Source organism: Calliphora vicina, chromosome 4 (genome assembly GCF_958450345.1).
Source record: "Calliphora vicina chromosome 4, idCalVici1.1, whole genome shotgun sequence".
Lineage (NCBI taxonomy): Eukaryota > Metazoa > Arthropoda > Insecta > Diptera > Calliphoridae > Calliphora > Calliphora vicina.
The window spans coordinates 6,366,380-6,381,967 of NC_088783.1; the positions used below are offsets into that span (position 1 = coordinate 6,366,380).

Here is a 15,588-nt window from a genome sequence, read left to right on the forward strand (position 1 = left end):
CTAAAAAAACTAAAAAAAAAATCTTGTAGTTTTATTTAATTTATTTGTGTTGTAAATAATATTTGCTAGAAATCCATACATTCCGGAGGTTTCTGTAAAGGTATTGGACATATGACTTAAAAAATGGGAATTTACAATAAATGGCGTATTCACACTTAAGCTGTCCATACACCGCGGTGTACTGGTGATTTGTAAGTGTGATTTGTTCGTGTTCCACGTTTTGTTACTTGTTCAACCCAATTATGAATAAAAAATTCCGCGGGAGTTTGTTCCCCGAGAGTTTTTTCCCATTGAATTTGAATAGGAAAAATGAGAAAAGGGAAAAAACTCCCGGGGAATTATTATTCATAATTGGGCTGGTTAATGGGACTGTGCGCGAACAAAATCACAAGTAATTGAAAATTTTCAATCACAAATCACAGGCGAACAAATCATTACGTGTGTGACCAGCTGTAGTTATTGAACATTATAGAGTAAACAACAAAGTTTTTTTGCTTCGAAAATGTCAAATTTTGTGCCAACAAAACGTCATATGCGGGAGTTTTGCTTTACTTCTTTAATTTGAACAAAAGTGCCGCTGAAACACAGCGATTGATTACCAAAGCTTATGGTGAATGTGTTCCATCGGTTTCAACGTGCCAGAGATGGTTTGTGCGGTTCAGTAGCCAGACAAAAAAAGTTTGAAGACCAAGAATTGTAGGCATTACTCCATGAAGATTGTTGTCAAACTCAACAAGAGCTTGGAAAATCATTGGGAGCTACTACATCAGCACTTTGAAAGCAGCAGGATTCATTCAAAAGCAAGGAAATTGTATTCCATACGAATCAAAGCTGAGAGACCTTAAAAGACGATTTTGTATGTTTTGAACTCTATAATAGATAATTGCGATAACCCAAAGCAATTCAGAAGTCCGGCCAATCAGCTGAATCGACACCAAAGCTAGATATCCATGGCGCTAACGTATTTAGTATGAGCTGCTGAAATCTGGTCAGAGAGAAATTTGAAAAAAAAATCCCGCAATTTTAAGTCATACTTAAAAATAACTCTTTCCGAATTAGGAAGAGTTGGGAATATCAGTTATCAGAACTCATTCTGGTATGTGACAATGCCCCTTGGAGTTTTTCAAATTGAAATTCGAAATTTTATTAGGATTTTTTTCAACAAAACACTTAAATATTTTTGGAATTAATAAATTACACGGAATCTGAAGAACATAAAACAAAATCGATCGGAATAAAAACTACGAAATTGAAACCATTCCGAAGAAAATTGTAACACATTTACGTATTTAAAATTACGTATTTTGCTTCTGTATAATAAAAAATGTGTTCAGAATGAAATCACTTTTAATTTTATAAGTTGCAATTGTTCTTTAAATAGAATCTAAGTAATAAATTCGTTTTTAAACCAACTCACATTTTTTGGTGTTCTGTAAATGGAATCCATCTAATTTACTAATTTTACTTTCGAGTAAATAAACCTGTTTCAATGTAAAAAATTGTGCAATTTGTAGAGCATACATTTTTCGACTATTCGTTTTTTAAAATCACTCGATTTACAGAACAACCGGGATATTCTTTATATTTTTGGGTTTAAAATAAATTTCTTCATGAAATTAAAAATGGAGAAGCAGAATGATTGAAACTTTAGAGAATCTACGAAATTTAATCAAATCTAATAGAAATCGAAACCATTCCGAATGGATTGTTTGGCATGTCTGCTTGATATTCATACAAAGATAATTTGCTTAAAACTCAACAGTCAAAGGTTCTAAAGAATTAATTCTTAATTAAATTTTAGTTCTTAACCATTCCATTAAAGAATTCATTACGAATTAATTCATAGGCTTAATTCCTTAGTACATACTTCAAAAGTATTGAATTCGTTGCTTTGAGAATTCTTACATTCTAGAAATAATTCCTTATTGAATCATTAATTTTTTTTTCATCCATTACAAAATAGCTTATGTGCTGTTTTTCTATAGCGAATGAGCGTTTTGAGTGAACGTTTTACATGTATTTTGTTTTTGTTACAATAACAAAACACATGTTAAATTTCCACTCAAAATACTCGTTCGCTATAGAAAAACAGCACATTAATCAAATTTATTGAACGATTAATTTTTTTTTCAATTCAAATCTATTACAAATAAAATTTTGTGTTCTATTTATTTTGTAAAGGAGCGAAACAACTGCAAATGGAATGAAGAACAAATATTTTCATTCAATGTGGAATGAATTTTATTATGAACTAATTCCACAATGAATTAATTCTATTCAAATAAAAGTTTTTGAATGAAGCTAAAATACATAGATGACAACTAGATATGTATTTAACTGAGAGCCAAAAACCTAAGTCTGTTGTCAGAAACCTAATTCATTGCATGTATTTTTATTGTATGTATGTGTGAAAATAGAGTAATTTTTCCATTGATATTACTCTCTCCTTCCGTTCTATGCATTTATTCTATGCTAAAAGATTCTTTTTGCAATCCCCTCCCACTCAAAAAAAAAAATGCCTTTTTTAAATATATAATCTGAATATATAAAATATTATTTATTCAACTAAAGGTATTTCTAGACGACAATACTGAGTATTTAATATTTGACAAAAATGAAAACAAAAAATTTATTTTTCGAAAAGATTTTAAATTTGAAAAGTATTAATACATTGTATTATCGTCTGTAAATACCTTAAATACTTTTTTTTATAAATCTCTTAGTTCATCCAAGATATACATATATTCTTATTTTCTATCGAATCTCACATCAATTTCTGGCCAAATTATTGGTTCAATCCAATCGATAAATGACGAAATTCTGGTGTAAATCGAGGGTGGTAGATCGGCACAACCCAGGCCATACGAAGTTATACCCATAACATACGACACTTTATCCAGTTCCATTATTAAAGGGCCGCCCGAATCACCCTGACAGGTTTCGCCTAAATTTTCAATATCGCCGGCACACAGATGAGCATCCACAATATCCATGTTCTGCAATGTATCCTCGAGTTTATAGAATTGTTGGCAATCTGTATTACCAATGACAGTTAAAGGAGATTTCAGTAGTTCATTTGAGCCGATGCCACCAAAACGAGTGTGTCCATAGCCCAAGGCGGTGAGTTTAGTGATGGGTACGTCCGGTGTGGACCATAAACAAGCTGTGGGGTTACTGTGGAGTAAGTAAGGAAAGAAATTGTTTTGTTTTTTGATAATGAGAAAATACATTTCAATATAACTTACTTTACATCCTCCACCAATTCCACCAAGGCTATATCATTATAGATGGTGGTTACATTATAGCCCGGATACGTAATGAACTGCTTTATTTTAATAGTGCCCTCCTCTGACTCTGTTAGATTGGTGGTATCGCCCAAATGAACAAATGAAGGATTTACGCTGTAATTAATGTTGTTGATTAAAGAGGGATTTTCTTTTGGATTCGAGTGAAAATAATTACCCTCCTATTTCGGCACAGTGGGCTGCTGTCAACACATATCTAGATGAAACTAATACGCCACCACAAGGATACCAGATTTGATTATCGTCCTTCGATTTGAAGCCTAGGGCAGCCTAATTAAATGGTATTGAAATAAATTTGTTTATAGAAATACATAATTTAACCCCAATAATAACCTAACTTACTACTAACTATAGGTTATAATTTTAAAAATTTTGAGGTACGTCGCTAAATCGACTAATGATCCAGAATAAATACTGTTTGAGATCGGCAATGAAGTTTATGGAAAACAGCAACAAACTAATGAAGGTTTATAAATTCGCTTGATTTTAGACAGCTGTTTAAACGCCGAGTTCAATGATTTATATTTTCATAGAGCAAAGCATTTTAGCTTAAAGCTAAGTATTGACGAAAATTCATAAAATTTACCAATTTAATAGAATCAAGTAAAACACAACTTTAAATAACACCTCACTTTCAAACACCTCTGGAAACATTACACATTTTTAGTTGTTTTGTAAAAACAAATAAAAAGCTTCTTAATAAAATGATGTCGTGACGTATTTTACGGATTTATTTTTATCATCCATCATATAATTAAATATTTTTGTTTCCCCAAAATACTTTGTCATTTCAGACACACTAACTTTTATTTACTTTTTTTTTTGTTTTGTTCGCAATTTAAAAATATTGAACAGTAGTTCTTCCCATCTTACCATAAACGGAAACTCATTTGGCATAGAAGGTTCACCATTAACATCGATTTCGAATTTTGCTCGATTATGTAAATCACACTCTATTAAAAAAATAAAATAAAACAGTTTAAACAAAGAAATTAATTTATTTTATAAACCTTACCCCCTGTCTATACTTGACAAATATTTGTCATAACAATTAATGACGTTTGTTGTCAAGACAAAGTTGTCTAAGCAAATGCACTAACAATTTTGTCATAACGGAGCAATAATACTAATCAATGGAGACTATACCTGATAATTTTTTATTTTGACAACCATTTTGACGTTTATCATGATAAAAATTGTTCATGTATAGACAGGGGGTTACACCCTGTCTATACCTGATATATTTATATCATGATAAACGTCAAAATGGTTGTCAAGATACAAAATTACCACGTATAGTCCTCATTTATTTGTATTATTGTTTCGATATGACAAAATTGTTAGTCATTAATTGTTATGATAAATATTTGTCAAGTATAGACAGGGAGTTAACACTTCTAACAATAAAATAAAATCAAAAAAAATTAACCCACCTATTTCACTGCGTCTTTTCAGATTTCCGGGTCTTTCGGTATTAAAAATATCGGGTATAATAATTGAGGGCTGCCTAGCGGTAGTTTTGTCTATATTCAAATTATAAAGAAAAATATTGGAGGGCCTTTTGGGTGTTGTTGTTCCACTGTTTGTAGTTAGATTATCAAGAAATATATTTGAAGGCCTTTTGGTAGGAGGCGTTTGGTTATTAATATTGTTGGGATTTTTTGTAACCAAGCCAGGATCTGTATTAAATATATCGTGGAATATATTGATGGGTTTCTTAGTTACTGTATTAGGCCTGTTAGTTGTGGTTGATGCCTCTTTAGTTGAGGCTAGGGGACAGCAAACAAATTGTTCCGTTTTGATAAAATAACATGTCTTGGGGTAAATACTTAGCTTAGTCCATTTATTTAATATTTCAGGACATTTTTCCACACTTTTACACACACCAGGCTGGGTGGATGCTTTGTCTAGGAAACAATCATCCCAATTATCTTCTGGAAAGATAATAGCCCCCTTGGACAGTGGACGTATGGCGGGCCCACATGCTGTAAAGAATGAAATTTTAATACACATTTTTAAAAGAAAATTCTTTCTTTTATCTATCAGTTTTGTATTTGTGTGCAGTTTTTCTGGAACAGGATTTAGTATATTAAGGTGAAAACTTACAATTTTCTTTTATTAATATTAAGGCTACAGCGACTACAACTTGCCAATATAGTTTCATATTGATGCTGGTAACGGATGTGAACAAAAAAATTAGTAAAAAAGCTTTAAGAATTGTATGATATGATTGGCAAGACAGTCTCTTAACGACTGTTGTTAGTGAGTTTAGAAAAACAAACGTTTGTCTTAAAGTCATTGTAAGCCAGGGCCAGCTCTTGATAGTCTGGTTTCTGGATAACACTCTCGCTCTCTGCGGTTTCAAATGCACTCTGGCAATAGGGTTTGCCTGAAGGGGGCTGAAAATAATTCAGAACATATGACGACACCAAATGTATTACTGGAAAATGTTTGTCATCCATATCCAGACAATAAAATAATATTACATTTTTTGCAATTTTAAGTGTTTAATAAAATAAACAAGAGATCTATATTGGCTATATAACGATATATATCGGCTATGCCGAATCTAATATACCCTTCAGCAAATTATACTTTAAGATTGAAAACAAATTTTTTTTTTAAAAAAATGTTTGGTGAAAAAGAAATAATTCGAATTAAAAAAGCCATTGTCCATTGAAGGGCAAAAGTTCATATGAATCTGAACTTGAAAACAATTGAATTGATCGGTCTATATATTGGGAGTTTGACATAAAAATGCAGGATTTACAATAGATATCGTAACTTTTGAACGCGGTTTTTGTTTTTAATAACATATGTCATTTTGAAGGGTAGTTATTAGAGATGAGCGATATTTCCATACCTGTGATTTAATCACTGTGATTGAAAAATCACTGGTAACAACAGTTACTGAATATTGCAAGTAACATGTACATTTAAGTCGTTCTTTTATATTTTTAACATTCACTGGTAACGTTTTAGAAAAATCACTGGAACAACTGTAGTAACCAAGGTTGCCAATTAAGCCATTTTCCGGCTAGATCTAGCGATTTTATTTTCATTTAGCCATAAAAAAATGGCTAAATCGTTCTTTTACATTTTTCAACATACTGTTAAATGTCGTTCTTTTATATTATTCAACATTCACTGGTAACGTTTTTAAAAAAAATCACTGCTAACAAATGGAGAAAGTAACAGGTACATACTTTTAATGTCGTTCTTTTACGTAATTCAACAAACTGTTAAATGTCGTTCTTTATATTTTTCAACATTCACTGGAAACAACAGTTACAGCATATTTTTAGGCGCATAATTTTATATATCTCCAATACAGTGTATCAAATAAAATGTTAAGTAACATATCAGTTAGCTTAATTTTATTATTTTCCTATGTTTTTGGTTAACATAAGAACAGATTTAAGAATGAAAATAATACATAATGATTCTTCTTAACATAATTATTATTTTGCTTAACATAAACCAAACGTGATCGCAGTCACTGTTTAAAAGAACAGTGTTTTATAAATCACGTTCACTGAGAACGACGTTCTTCAAAAATCACGGGATCGCTCATCTCTAGTAGTTATTATACATTATAGCGTAAACAAGAAAGTTTTTTTTGCTTCGAAAATGTCGAATTTTGTGCCAACAAAGCGTCATATGCGGGAAGTTTTGCTTTAGTTCTTTAATTTGAAAGAGCCGCTAAAGCACTCCGATTGCTCACCGAAGCTTATGGTTTCAACATGCGTGAGATGGTTTGTGCAGTTCAGAAGTGTTGATTTTGACACGGAAAACAAATATCACCAAACAGTCCAGTCAAAAAAGTTTGAAGACCAAGAATTAAATGCATTACCATGAAGATTGTTGTCAAACTCAACAAGAGCTCGCAAAATCATTGGGAGATACTCAAGCAGCAATTTCAAAACGTTTGCAAGCAGCAGGATTCATCAAAAAGCAGGGAAATTGAGTATCATACGAATTGAAGCCAAGAGACCTTGAAAGACAATTTTGCATACCTGAAATGTGGCTTGAACGCTATAAGAGAATAATTTTTGCACCGTATCATTATTTGCGATGAAAAATGGATCCCTTACGATAACCCGAAGTGTAAGTGATGCCCTGGCCGGGCATCACCAGCCGAATCGACACCAAAGCGAAATATCTATGGCGCTAAGGCAATGCTCTGTATTTGGTGGGAGTTGCTGAAATCTGGCCAGACCTTCATATGGAATCTGGGCCGAACGCAACTGATTCATTTGAAGAGATCATTGGCCAAAAAACGCCCAGAATATGCGGGCAGACATGAAACCGTAATATTCCATCATGACATCGCCTGTTAAATATTTAGAATGAAGTGGTTAGGCATGTTTTGCCTCACTCGCCTTATAGTCCAGATCGATCATTGCAGAACGATCTCTCTGGGATACGCTTCACTTCAGAACAGAGTATCCGAAATTTGCTTGATTTGTTCTTGGCCGTTCATTTGGTTCGGAATCCATATGTTGCCAGAAAGATGGGAAAAGGTCATTGCTAACAATGCATTGCAATGGCCAATACTTTAAATAAATTTATATTGTACAAATGTTTCAAAATGAAAGCTAAAAATTTTAAAAAAAAATTCGCACTTTTAAGTCATACACCCTACGTATTCTCTTAACCATTGCATTAAAGCATTTACCAGGAATTAATTCGTTGTCTTAATTCCTTATTACTTTAAACGCATTGAATTTATTCCTTTGAGAATTCATTCTTTATAGAATGAATTGCTTATTGAATCATTAATTTATCCTTTAATTCAAATCCATTTCAAAATAGCTTAATCAAATACATATATTGAATGATTAAATCTTTCTTCAGTTAAAATCTATTACAAAAAGCGTTTTTTAAACTCATTTTGTAAATGATTAAAAGCAAACCCCCACAATACTGAATGAAGGAGATTTATTTTCATTCAATTTGTATTAGATTTGTATTAACAAAAATTTAATCATTCAAAGAATGAATGAATTCTTTTATGAATTATTTGCAATATAAATGAATTCTATTTAAATAAAAACCTGTGAAAGATCTTCAGCTCAAATTTAATTAATTAATTCGAGGCTCTGCTTTGAAGGCCGTTGATCTGAACTCTCCATATAACAAGAAAATGGCAACTCTTCCATATAAAGTTTTTTTGGAGGATGTTATGTTCATATAGTGAAAGGACAGAACTTGTCCAAGAAGTCTTTACAGGTCGGCACAATCGGTCTATAAAATATGCGATCTTAACAAAAGCATTTTTAAGAAATAGAAAATATACAAGAGTTGGATATATTGCAGGCCACTTGACCTTTGACCTTCTATATCTCTAGTAGTGGTCACGTGATTTATGGTGACTTTTAGCACCTTATTTAAAACATAAAGACGAATTTCAATGTCATCTGTTACTTCACTATCTTTCATTTCCCAGTAAAACGCATATTTGACTGGGCTAATCTCCTCCAATTCCTTTTCCTGATTTTTTATTCCCATCACCGGCGGATATTTTTTCAATGAAACCCCTAATAACTTGTTAATTAATTCTCTTATTTATACTCTCTTTTGGGTTAACATGTAACTCTTTACAAGTTCTTCTCCTGCCATTAATGTTCTAGATGCGATTTGGTTTTTTGTGTAAATATGAACGCATAATTTCCCAGTTTAAATATTTGTGCAAGATGCATACAAACCCACTTCATGTTGAAGACACACAAGATAAATATGGTGAAATCATAATTGACATTTTTTTTATTTATTTATATTCAGATTCAGAGGGAAGGTGTTACAAGCGGCATTAAAGGATTTTGTTAAAATTGATTCTACTAAAGTGTTTAAAATGGATTTAATGAAATGAGTGAAGAAATTTCTAATTAACTATTAACTGTTTCTTAGAAAACTTTTCTAAAATCTGACTGAGAACATTTGCAACATATATTGGAACTATTGGGCAACTGAATAATATTGATACAAAATGGTTCAAAATTCTACTAGACTTAACATAGATAAATACACATAGATCGGTAATTTGAAAAAAACTCAAACAAAAACATACGAGTTTTGTTTTTGTTGTCATATAGTTTTTTTTATACTAATATATTCTCACCACTTAGGATTTGGATAACTGAGTTAGGTCTTTGACAGGAACTTAAATATTACAATTCACAAACACCGTTGAATTTAAAAATCAAAAACGCATTTCGCCTTACTTTTGAACACGTTATATAAGAGGCAAGCATAAATATAATTTAGTACTTTTAAAATGAAAAAAGTACTCATCTGGTTAGAGTTTAGTAACATTTCAAAATCTAAATTTTCCAGAACTGGTTTGGTTCCTGAATTGTCATAGATTTACCCCCATTTTCTTAATCTCCGGTTATTTCTTATCGTGACGATAAACTGACAGTTCTCATAAAAAAGGTTAATTGGAGGTTTATCGTTACGAAAAACGATAACCAGATATTGAGAAAATGGGGGTTAATGTGTTATAAACTCTTTGAAATTGCTTTAGATACATATGTAGATAAATCCTTTAATTTCCCTTGGCATTCGTTCTCTTCTAGAAAAACAACATTTCAAATTAATCTTCTATATATTTTTTTTCTTGTAATATTTGTACGCTTAAGGATTTAAGTGGATTTTTTCGTAGTTGATACATGAAAAACAAGTAAGAAAGAAAGAAAGAAAACAAGTAATTGTACTATGGACTGGTTAAGAAGGAAACGTTTGTCTAACGCCTCGTGTAATAATGACATCCGTAGAATACAGTCTTGGGATGCTAGAATGTATTTTAAACACTATGGGTTGGGTAATATTAAAGAATATGGAATTAAATGTAGTAATAAAACGAGAATAAGTATGTAGTTACAAATAAGTAATAGATTCTGCAGAGTTTTTCTAAAAAGACAAATTCATATGACACAAATGTCATTCCGTTTGTAATTTCCACAATATAATTTTCCGACCCTATAAAGTATAAATATTCTGGATCCTTATAGATAGCGGAGTGGATTAAGCCATGTCCGTCCGTCTGTCTGTTGAAATCAATTTTCTGAAGACCCCAGATATCTTCGGGATCAAATCTTCAATAATTCCTATTTAAAATTTGCAAAATCGGTCCACAAATGGCTGAGATATGAGAAAAAAATCAGGACAATCTCGATTTTTGACAAATTTTTGACCTATATCTGGATTACTAAGTCATTAACAGGGCAACCAAAAATATGCTCTAAAAAAAGTGTTTTATGCGCATAAAATATGCACTTAAAAACGAAAAATATGCTCATAAAATATAAAAAAATATGCACTTAAAAATAGTTGGTTATTGTTTGATTTCAAAATTTCATTAAAAAAATATATGTATATGAAGTAAATAAAATATTGAGCTCATAAATTAAAATTGGTTATTATAGGATTAAATATCGATTTTAGGGAATCTGGCACTACATGAAAATAGTTATATTCAATTCATTTTATTATATTTAGAAATAAATTACTATGTGTTTACTTAAGTTCTAATTTTTTTTAACTAAATCTTTGTTTTAGATTTCCGAGTTTCTTAGACAATCTTAATCAATTGATTTGTCTCATCTTTTAAACTGCTTAATACTTCAAACTTTTTTTAGTAATTAGTGGCATAATATTTTACATTCTCAATCCATGTGCCCCAATGTTTATCCCTACTGAGGATGTACCCAATAAGTTTCTCCAAATGTTTTTATTCTATATGAAGCTTTAAAAGCTTTCTTATCATTTGAATAATGTTTCAAAAACTCTGTGAATAGCGTGTAATTTTTTGGTAAAAAATTGCAAAGGATTTTGGAGCATTCATCATGTATCTAGATTAACATCTGAATTCGGCTTCTAAAATTTAAATAGAATTATAAAAGAGCCTTACAATATGGAATGATTAGTTAGTTCTATTTAAGACTGCGGCAATTAAAAAAACTTTTTGTTCAAGTTTTATCACTGGGACTCAAAATACCGTGACATTTCCTATGTTTCTTCCTTTCTCATCCATTGTATCGTTTATCGATATCCACGTATATTCTTTTTTAACGATTTCTTAATAAATTTGTTTACAAGTTGTGTAAATATATCAACGGGTTTTGAACGCGAGATTTTCGATAGATCTTAATATTCTAAACGTCTGTTGAATACTTGTTTAATTTTACATTAGTGGTAAACTATTAATGCCCAAACTGTCTCAATCACAAGCTGACTAAAATTCCTTTTTTTAAATGTATCCAACAATTTTTTAAGAAGTTGCGCATAATAACATACAATTTTGGAATTTTCTTTTAATTTTTTACGTATTTTTAATTTAATTGAAATATATGAAAACTAAGCTCCCTTAAATCAACGAAAACTCTGTGAATATAAGCGATTATGGGTACTCTATTTTTTATTTAAGTAACTTAGGCCATTTATCATTGGACCTTAACAAAATAGTAAAATATAAGGAAAATAAAATAATGAAAAATAAAAGAAAATATCCAACAAAAATATGCAGTTATGAGTTAAATATGCAAAAATATGCTATAAAACGCAAAATATGCCAAAATATGCAGTAAAGGGCAAAATATGCGCTAACAAATCGATGCAAAAATTCTTAAAATTGTCTGAAACGGATAAATACTAACTCATATGTTTATACGACGCACAGCAAAAAATATGATATTGCATATTTTTGGTTGCCCTGGTCATTAATATAGACAATATGGATATCTAATGATAGATATTTCAAAGACCTTTGCAACGACGTATATAAAACCATAGTAAGTTGGACCTACAAAATGGGTTAAAATTGGAAAAAATATTTATTAACCCGATTTTTTTTTTCACCAAAAAAAATTTAAAAAACCCAAAAATTTTTATTTTAAATTTAAAAAAAAATAATTTAAATTTAAAATAACAATTCAAAAAAAAAATTTCCGAAAAATTAAAAAAATAAATTTTGTTTACCTTAAAATATTTAAAATTTGTATGTATTTTGAAGTATAATTTGGCGAAGGGTATATAAGATTCGGCACAGCCGAATACTTGTTTATTTTATTTTTATTTTGTACCCATAAATCCCATTACGAAGTAATATTTTCGCATCGGATACTGCTAGTGTAAACACACTATCCGATAAGAAGATTTAAATAATGCTCAAATATAATATTTTCGTTTAAAAAAAAATCTCTCAATTTTACCAAATGATTATTTATTTGCCACAAATAAAAACAAAACCATACAGATCATAAGGGATTCACACACATGATTCATAGAAAGATTTTACATTTCAAAACCAGTTTTATTTTTGTCTTATCAAGACATTAATTAATAATAATAAATACATGGCGAATTGAAATGTATGTAATGTTATTATTCCATAAGTACAATGAAACTGAATTAAATTTATTTATTATTAAGTGTGCTCTCTGCTTTAAAAGTTATGGAAATATTAAAACGGATTTTGTTTTTAGCAATAATTATAGAAATTGCAAATAGTATACCGGTGGATAAATGGCAGAAATCGGAAGATTTGCCCACATTTTTCATAAATACTGAAAATAAAGTACGTAATTACTTGTAGTAATAAAAACTGTTTTATTTAGAAATGAATGTAATAAACAAAATATAAATAAACAAAGTAAATTTAATGAAATAAACGTAAACACTACAATATTTAAAGCAGTTAATTATTTGAACTTACATGACATTTGCAAGATTAAACAACAAAATAATATTTGCATACATACCTATATGTATATGTAAATAATTTTAAAATTTTTCAAATACTTAAATAAATAGTTGTTCAAATGATTGACGAAGAGACAAATTTTATTTAAGCAATGTCAACGTACATTTTCTTAAATTATTTAAATTGTACTTTTCACTAAACAGTTCAAAACTAGAGCGGAAACTCGAAAAAAACTCAAACAAAAAAATTACTCAAAACATAGTTTGTTTCATAGAGAAACATAGAGCGGAAACTAGAAAAAAACTCAAACAAAAAAAAAATACTCAAAATAATCACACATACGAGTGTTGTTTTTGTTTTCACGTAGTTTTTTCTACTAATACATTCTCACCACTTAGGTTTCTGACAACTCAGTTAGGTCTTTGACAGCAGAGTTTCCGCTCTATGTATATTTCTCTATGGTTTGTTTTATTAATACATTCTCACCACTAAGGTTTTTGACAACTGAATTACGTCTTTGACAGTAGAGTTTCTGCTCTATGTGTTTTCTCTATGGTTCAAAAGTTCTTTTCTACATCAGCCCAATCATGAATAAAAAATCCACGGCAGTTTTTACCTTTTCCCATTTTGCCTATTCAAATTCAGTGTAATAAATGGGAATAGGGAAAAACTCCCGCTGATTTTTTATTCATGATTGGGCTGCATATAAATAAAATTTCTTTTACAAATAATTTCAGTATAACTGGCATGAAGCTTGGAATGAGTGCGCCTCCAGAAATATGTCATTAGTGGCAGTCGATACCATTGAAAAACACACAGCATTACAGACTGTACTAAGAAAGAAATTTGGTAGGTTTTTTTTGAATTTTTATCAATATTCTATCCTGCCAAGGTCATCATTAGCTTGAACTCCCTTGGCAGGGTAAAAAATGCATTCCAATTTGCCAATTATAAATATAACAAAATAAATTATTTGAAATATTTTGAAACACAATTAGAATATTGTGAAATATACAATTGTGGGATTCAAACTGTCTCCTATTAGGTCGTATTGTCATAATTTCATAAAATATTTTTTTAGTTTAAATGAATTTTTGTTGGGTTTCAAACAAAACAGTTATAAACTAGTAAGATTTTTAGAACTACATATGTTTATTGGTTTGTCATAAAATAACACTTTTTTGTTTGCAGCACAACAAGAATTTGTTTAAACTAAAAAAATATTTTACGACTTTATGACAATACGACCTAATAGCAGACCGTTTGAATCCGCCAAATAATTGGAAATGGACATACATATTTTTCTAATATTTTTCTAATATTTCACGAGAATGAAAAAAATACAAACAAATTTATTCAAAATGTTTTTTTTTATTTGAACAATTTATTTAAAGAATATTTTTAAAAACTAAAATAAAAACTTAAATTTATTATAAATTTTCTTTTTTTTTCTAGCTAAAGCTCCCAATTTATGGTTGGGTGGTCATGATTTAGGCGAGAGTGGCAAATATATTTGGTCCTCTACGGGCAAACAATTCGATTTTAGCAATTGGAGTAATGGAAATCCCGATAATTATAAGGGCTTGGAGAATTGTGCTCACATTTGGGATCAGACCGATTTCGAGTGGAATGATGGCTCGTGTAAATCGAAAATTGGTTATATATGTGAAGAGAATCGTTTTGTGGTGGCAGCTCGCAGAGATTTTGCTGTTAAGAAAAATTTTATTTATCAATTGTTTGAATTATAATGAGAATATATTACGATTCTGCGGAAAATTTGTGTTAAATGTATGTACATCTGTATCTAAAAGGAATCAATTTGTGCCCTCTTATGGAATTTTATAAATGTAAATCCGGGATCCCGAGATTTATCGAAATGTTTCAGGATTCCGGGATTTAAAAATGAAAACATTTTTTTTTTCATAAATATTATTGAATAAAAATATGTATGTATGTATATCAAAACAAAAAATATGAGCCTTTACTAAAAATGTGTAACGACTCTTTTGCTGTTTCTGCGGAAATGGCACGCTGGTGTTTTGCTACGGCATTAGCTCGCCGGATATATGGGTTCTTTTCGTTTCCGTGAGTTCGTTACATTATAAAAATCCGTGCCATATTTAATAAAAAAATAGTTTCCGATAAAAAAATGTGAGTTGTCTATAGAAATCAAATCGACCTTCGATGGAACTTTCTGTTTTTTTTATATATTTTGTTATGACTCAGGAGAACTGATTCCGGGACTTAGGTATTTCAGTCCGGACAGGCTGCCCACCCCTATTAGCTAGTTTCAGCCAACCATGATATCCTATTATGGCCTATAATGTTATTAGAATATCCCATAATCTATTCCTCACCACATTTTCTCTTCTACCTCGCTACTCTTTCCAGTATTAAGGAATGAATCTAAAACATTTTAAATATCATTATTTACTGACAACAAACATATCATATATTTACAATAATTAATATTAACAAAAAAATTAGAGTACAAAAAAAAAGGTAAGTATAATAGCATATATATAAATTTGTTTTATTTTGTTCTCATAGAAAAAATTAGTTTTAACTTAGTTAAATCTA

At 30.2% G+C, this 15,588-nt stretch overlaps 2 protein-coding genes across 2 annotated transcripts; one reads left to right on the plus strand and one right to left on the minus strand.

Annotated features, from left to right (window-relative positions):
• Positions 1-2,527: 2,527 nt before the first annotated feature.
• On the minus strand, positions 2,528-5,529 carry spirit (Serine Protease Immune Response Integrator). Its single transcript, XM_065508043.1, has 6 exons — positions 5,412-5,529; positions 4,739-5,290; positions 4,179-4,258; positions 3,463-3,575; positions 3,246-3,401; positions 2,528-3,174 (listed from the first exon to the last, which is right to left on the minus strand). The coding sequence occupies exons 1-6, from the start codon at positions 5,467-5,469 to the stop codon at positions 2,748-2,750; spliced, it is 1,386 nt and encodes a 461-aa protein (XP_065364115.1). The 5' UTR covers positions 5,470-5,529; the 3' UTR covers positions 2,528-2,747.
• Positions 5,530-12,707: 7,178 nt separating this feature from the next.
• On the plus strand, positions 12,708-14,784 carry LOC135957279 (lectin subunit alpha-like). The gene is made up of 3 exons (XM_065508000.1): positions 12,708-12,882; positions 13,746-13,857; positions 14,464-14,784. Exons 1-3 carry the CDS (start codon positions 12,760-12,762, stop codon positions 14,754-14,756), a joined length of 528 nt encoding a protein of 175 aa, XP_065364072.1. The 5' UTR covers positions 12,708-12,759; the 3' UTR covers positions 14,757-14,784.
• Positions 14,785-15,588: the final 804 nt, after the last annotated feature.